Source organism: Juglans regia, chromosome 14 (assembly GCF_001411555.2).
Source record: "Juglans regia cultivar Chandler chromosome 14, Walnut 2.0, whole genome shotgun sequence".
Lineage (NCBI taxonomy): Eukaryota > Viridiplantae > Streptophyta > Magnoliopsida > Fagales > Juglandaceae > Juglans > Juglans regia.
Window position 1 is genome coordinate 14620961 of NC_049914.1, and position 6841 is coordinate 14627801.

A 6841-nucleotide genomic window follows, 5' to 3' on the forward strand; every position below is an offset into this window, starting at 1 on the left:
CGATCGACACTAAAGGCACGTCTCTGTAGATTTCCTTTAATAGAAGTCCATTTATTCAACTTGTGCCAATGGGTACCCATTACTTGACAAGAAGAAAGCTACCAACAAATTCAAACATGAGAACAGTCCATAGAATCAGAAACCAGCTAAAGCAGAGCAGTTAGGTCCATTGAGTCACTATTTTCGAAATAAATAAATAAAAAATCACCTGACTTTTTGAGTTCACGATCCATAAGAATAAAAGATAATATTTAAGAAAACAAATAAGCTCTCCAGTACATGTCATTTTCATGGAATAGAAACACTGGTACAAGATGGTTCGCATTCGCAATGGGAAGGAATTACCATAAATTTAAGCAATATAAAAATATCACTTGAAACAATAACCAGAATAATCAAAAAGCCTTCATTACCTCTGTCTGCTCTGCTGCTGCTGCTCCGTGTCTTTCTTATAATCCATAAGAAAAGAACTTTACTCAGAAGCGGTTGAACACCGGCTTAACTGTAAATACTATGTAAGCCAGGGTTTACTACTGACAATAATAATAATATTATCCCTAAAGTTGGCCCCAACCTGCCCTTTGCCCCGCGGGGCGGGGGGGAGGGGGTGGGAGGTCGGTTGATTCATTCAGATAAACCAGCCTTTCTCTTCAGATGCTGCTTGAAGTCCATAATATCACCCTCCCACCGGGTGACAGCTAGTTTCTCACACACCCATATCTCATGGGCAACCTGGTTTATGAGCCTGAAATCATGGCTAACAAGAACCAGACCCCCATCCCACTCGTTCAGTGCTTCAGCAAGAGAATCAATTGTTTCAATGTCCAAGTGATTAGTTGGCTCATCCAGCAGCAGCAAGTGGGGCTGCCTGTAAGCCAACCATGCAAAGATCACTCGGCTCCTTTGCCCATCTGATAAATTCTTCATTGGCATCACCTGGGCTTTACCAGACAGTCCAAATTTTCCAATTGCCGCCCTCATCCTCTCCTCCTCATTCCCTGGGTACTCTCTGATCATATACTGAAGTGCAGACAGATCCATGTCAAGTTTCTCAGCCAAATGCTGATGGAACTGTGCAATTCTCAGGTGATTATGCCGCCGGACCATACCATCAACAGGAAACAGATCACCTGTCATTAACTTCAGCAGTGTACTCTTGCCAGCTCCATTGGGTCCCACCAAAGCTATCCTTGAGTCCAAGTCTACCCCGAAGTCAATGTTCTTGTAAATAAGATTTTCAGGCGTATAACCAAATGTCACTTCCACAAATTGAAGTACTGGTGGTGGAAGCTTTCCCACATCAACAAAGCGGAAGACCAATATCTTGTCTCTCGACACCTTCTCAGTAAGTCCACCTCGCTCCATTTTTGCCAATGTTTTCTCTTTGCTCTGTGCCTGGCGAGCTAGTTTTGCTGAACCATGCCCAAATCTAGCAATATATTCCTTCATTGAAGAAATCTGCTCCTGCTCCCACTTGTATTGTTTCATCTGATTCTCTTCTAGTTCAGCACGGGTCTGAACGTATTGATCATAATTACCAGTGTACATCTTCAATTTCTTGTTTTGCATGTGGATAATGTTTGTGCAGACACCATTCAAGAAGTCCTGGGAGTGTGAAACCACAACTAGGATTCGGTCAAACTTCTTTAAAGTCTCCTCCAACCACACACAAGCTTCTAGATCTGTCCTCCATACCAAAAAAAAAAAAAAACAAATCATCATCATCAAATTTGTCCATTTTTTCAACCATAGAATAAAACAGTCGGTGAACATTGTTTTGATAAGTAACAAAACTTCATAAAGACTGAACATTTTAAACAAGTAAAAGAGCTGTCCAAATCAAAGGCATTCAGCAGTTTAAATTGGGAAAATCTAATTGTCTGTTCTGTAACAGAGACTAGGTCAATCCTGTCTCCACATATAATTTCCATGCAAAAAGGAGGGGGTAATGAAATGGGAGCAAAATAACCTCTCTTGGCATGCCAAGGAGGCTAGGAGGCTAACTGTTTTCCAATCAACCTAAACACGGGTGGGGGTGGGAAAAGGCTGCATAACACCTATAGACATACAAACAACAAAGATTATTACCACGTCTCAATCTAAAGCTTAAACTTCGGAAGTCCTACCACAAAAAAAAAAAAAAAAACAAACAACAAAAAACAGAAACATAAACAATCTTTCACAAAAAGATCAAACACCTTCCTCAAACAAGTTTCCATTAACTAGTGACATTTCCAAACAGTATGGACAAAATGCCCAACTTGAATCACCTAAAAAATGCATTTTAGCAAAATATTCGATTTGACGATGCCCAGGATTGGTTACCATTGATTGCTGCTTAGTGAATATACAAATTATCCAAGAAGAACACTATTGGCTTCTCACAACATAATCCTACAAACACAGAGTAAGACTTGGGACTCCCTTATCCAGGCTCCACAAACTCTAAATTTGTTTAAGCTACAAAGTTCTATTGATAGACCTAAATAGGTTCTTCTAAGAGCAAAAGCCATGTAACAGGGAACAAAATCCCACCAACAGACATATGCCTAGAGGTTACATATGCATACATCTATTAAGTATCAAAAAATATATATTAATACCAAGAGCAATATATATATATATATTGAGAAGAACACAGCAATATTCAAATGAAGGGGACTTACCGAGATGATTAGTAGGTTCATCAAGCAACAGGATAGTTGGGTTCATAAAGAGAGCCCGTGCTAAAGCAATTCTCATTCTCCAGCCACCAGAAAAATCACAACTTTTCTTTACCTGCATCTGCTTATCGAATCCAAGACCATACAAGATTTCAGCAGCTCGCTTCTCTGCAGTTGATGCATCTAAGGCGTCCAGACGCTCATAAATTCGTTCAAGAGGTTCTCCACCTCCATCATCCTAGAGTAAGAAAAGTATATGGAGATTAGAAGAATGTTCAAAAAGTAACAAGCACCAAAATCCAAGGTAACTCATAAGACCTGTGCAGCCAAAACTTCAGCTTCTTTCTCTAATCTCAACCTTTCCTCATCACAGCTTATGACAGCCTCTAGTGCAGACATATCAGAAGCTTCAATCTCCCTCGTGAGATGAAAAATGTCCATGTGGTCAGGTATTGGAAGCTCTCGGCACCCTATTGCAGTGAGAAGTGTAGATTTCCCACACCCATTTAATCCAAGCAATCCATAACGTCTGCACATGTAGGATTTTATAATATTATTGCAGGAAGCAAACTAATGTTCCTTACATGACTAGGGTAATAGAATAAGTTCAAGACTCACGAACCTGCCATAGTTAAGCTCAAGTTCAGAATCGACTATGAGATCATGCCCATGAAATGTTACAGATAAAGATTCTATCTGTAAAGAAATAGAAGTTGGTTCATCATCAGAATTGTTCACACCAGTGAGCGACTCAACTATAAAATATATGCAGAAAAACTCTTATTGCACAATATTACATCCTACAAGGAATCCCAAGAAGAATTTTGCAATTTCCAATTTGATTTTACAGATAAAAAAAGGAATTCGAAGAAGAATGAATAATTAATTATATTCAGAAGGGGTTTTCAAGTTACCCACCCTGCTGCACAACTAGAGGTTTGTCTAATTGCACCAAGCCAGCATCAATACGGTAAAAAGTTAGGCACCTATGATTTTTTTTTATCATCAACAAAAACTTTTTACCAACGATTTCAAAAAAATTTCGCAAAAACATGAGGACATCATTCACTAAATGTTGAACAAATCACTATGGGTAGTAGTACAACATAATTCCAGAGTAGAGAAGAAATTAAACTAGAATTACATTCTGATATGCCAAAAACACTCAAAACAGAATTGATCTTTCTCACAGACAATATCCCAATCAGATCATCTATTGAACAGCAATATACTCCTGTCCGTTGTGCTTAGTCAGAGAGCACAAGCACAAGCACAAGCACAAGTATAAATTTCAAATCAAGTTCTTAAGGCCTTGAGCATTTTTAACTACTTTCATGACGTACCAGACAACATCCATATTGGATCATCCACAAAAGGAAATATATTCCACACTGTTGAGAAGAACATTAAACTAGAAATATATTCTGACATTCCAAAACAACTCTAAAGAATTGATCTCTTTCATATACAATATCCCAATTGGATCATCAATTAAAATAGTAATATTTGCTGTCCCTTGTGCTTAGCCAGAGAGTACAAACCCAAGTGTCAGATTTCAGATCATGTACTCAAGGCCTTGAGCATTTTTAACTGCTTTCATGACGTACCTAGAGAACATCCCAAGTGGATCATCCATAAATAGCAATATATTCCTGTACATTATGCCTAGTAGGCACTTTTAATTGCTTTCATGAGTCTCTTAATACATAGAAGAGGCCATTATTTGCCTAAGGATAATAATTGAAGGCTTGGTCCATTTCCATTTCTTCCTCCAGCCAATTAGGGAAAGGAAAAATTATTTTTTCTAACTAAATCGTTTTTTACACATGGAGAGGATCAAGAGGAATTGCATGTGTGCGGAAGATGGCTTCTACTTGCCTGGTGTATTTGGAGGAAAAAGTATGACAACAATGAACAAACGCTGGAGGAACTCCAAAACTTTATTTTCTAATACTCTTTTTTTTCTGAAATCTCCAGAGACTTTTCAGTTTGACACATCCACCTTCGAGACTCATTACCAGTCCAATGGGCTTTGGCTTATGTTGATGTGATGGCCACCGAGAATATAAATGTCGTGCCAGGTTAATGGGCTAGACTTTTCTGATATTCTTGGATATTTTTCTACTCGTAGATAGCTAACCCTCTTCTATAAAAAATTTTTAATTAATATAGTTCTATTACTATACAGTTAACTATACAGCTAGTATATTATTAATGTTTACCATAAACACACTGATACCTTTTTAATTTAGACTTTTGTGTCATTTGAAAACAATAGTTTTAACTTACAAAATATACTAAAAGGATAATGTGATACACTGCTACCCATTCCATATTTCAGTGTGTTGTAGTAATCCTAAAGAGTTCCACTTCTTTACAAGCTATAACATACTTCTTTTGCATCTAGAGTTGATCTGTGTTATTAGAACTTCTCAACAATGCCAACATGCATGAAACCAACAATACAATATATCCTTCCAATACCATAACCCACCCAATGAAATAATTGTATTGGAACCCAATATAAAGTATAAACCTTGAACCCAAGAAATAAAAATAATAATTGACATTAAGGAGAAACCCCCAAATATGCCCATACTCTTCATGTTTCATTTTCTAAATAACATCCAACTCTTCGCAATAAAAATATGAACCCATTTTAGAGGAAAGATAAATGTAACTTTATGAGCCAGACAAATCCATTGGTTTTTTTGGTGCAGGCATAACACAGCTACATTTTAGCAAAGTCTACTGAATTTAGCTCGTAATTTATACCAAGTTCTTATGTTTTCAAAAGATTAGTAAACTAAAGTAAAAATCATCAGTTCCCTCTGTCCTATATTTTCTCACAGAGAACAAAAGAACAAAAACCTTTCCACTCTGGAGAAACAGTTTCACTCTCTTTCGTCTGAACATTCACTCAATATGCAAAAGCAAATATCCCCAAATGCAACCAGACTCGGCTTCAAACCTTATCAAGAAGAGAGAACTAAACTAAATGAAATGTAGTTATTAGATAGAAGCCACCAAAGAAAAAGAGGTCCGTTTGTTTCATAACATTCTTTATTCAGAAAAAATATTTTCTCTTAACTTCACGTACTCCACCTTGTTTATACAAAATGAATTGGCAATGAATGATTCTATAAGAATACAAGCTGATATGATCAAAAGAAAAGACTCACCCACCTGAATCGTATTTTTCACCCAAAACTATCTGAATTCACTGCTTTCCACGAATAACATCTTAACAAATTTCACACGAATATATACAAAAAAAGAGTATAAGGTAAATATCCTGAGTCTTGTATTTTCAGCTAATGGATGGGGTGTGACTTACGCGGATATCTCGGGAGAGCGGATGCGAGCAGAGCACGCCGGTACACGTCCGATCGGATATGGCAAAAGCATCAAATCCATTCGCCAATTTCTCAACTCCGTTCTGAGAATCGGAAGAAACCCCCGCCGCCGATTTTGAAGATGCAGCCGCGGCCTTGCCTCCTCTCTTGGCTGCCGCGGCCGCCTTCTTCTGCGCCGCCTTCTTCTTGCTGGCGTCCGATACCATAGTTAATCTGAAAAGGCACAAATCCCCCCCCCCACCCAAAAAAATCAACGATCAGAAAACGAAACCCTAAGAGATAAAAATTAAAAATAAATAAATAAAAAAGATTCGAAAGGAAGAATCCATCAAAGACAAGTAAAAAAAATTATTTGATAATTGGATTAAACTTACCTCTGAGGAGGGAGATCTGAGGGAGGAGGGTGTGATCGAGGAATTAGATCTAGGTTTTCAAAGGGTTTGTTCTCAAAACCCTAGGCCGAGGGTTCGTGGTGTTTTGGGTGGGTGCCGCAACAGGGGGTATATATATGTATATTCGTGTGCGACTGAAAGAGCTTTGGCGTTCCACGTGGCCAGGAGCTTGAGGGGGGAGAGTCCGAGTCTGAGACTACCAGCAGTTGCGTGTGAGACCCAGAGACAGAAGGTGAATGAATGTTCCCTATTACATGATGTGAGGTCGGTCTGATTTTTTTCTTTCTTTACCCTTGGGGTTGAAACGACGCCGTCTCTGTGCAACTCGCGCCCCGACAAGTTCTCATCACCGTTAGTGCATTTCGTCCACGACTCCTTTGGTCATCCGTCGGATATTTTTCTTTCTTTACTCTTTTGGGTTGAGACGACG

General features: G+C 38.5%; 1 protein-coding gene across 1 annotated transcript; it reads right to left on the reverse strand.

Annotated features, from left to right (window-relative positions):
* Nucleotides 1-221: 221 nt before the first annotated feature.
* Nucleotides 222-6626, reverse strand: LOC109002842 (ABC transporter F family member 1). The gene is made up of 6 exons (XM_018980757.2): nt 6394-6626; nt 6001-6232; nt 3286-3359; nt 2982-3192; nt 2667-2901; nt 222-1682 (listed from the first exon to the last, which is right to left on the reverse strand). The coding sequence occupies exons 2-6, from the start codon at nt 6223-6225 to the stop codon at nt 625-627; spliced, it is 1803 nt and encodes a 600-aa protein (XP_018836302.1). The 5' UTR covers nt 6226-6232; nt 6394-6626; the 3' UTR covers nt 222-624.
* Between the last annotated feature and the right edge of the window lie 215 nt (nt 6627-6841).

Coding starts and splice junctions, on each gene's coding strand:
- LOC109002842 (XM_018980757.2), bottom strand. CDS start 6,225: ATGGTATCGGACGCCAGCAAGAAGAAGGCGGCGCAGAAGAAGGCGGCC. Junction 3,360..6,000: donor CGCTCTCCCGAGATATCCGC/GTAAGTCACACC, acceptor ATTTCTTTACAG/ATAGAATCTTTATCTGTAAC. Junction 1,683..2,666: donor TGAACCTACTAATCATCTCG/GTAAGTCCCCTT, acceptor TATGGAGGACAG/ATCTAGAAGCTTGTGTGTGG.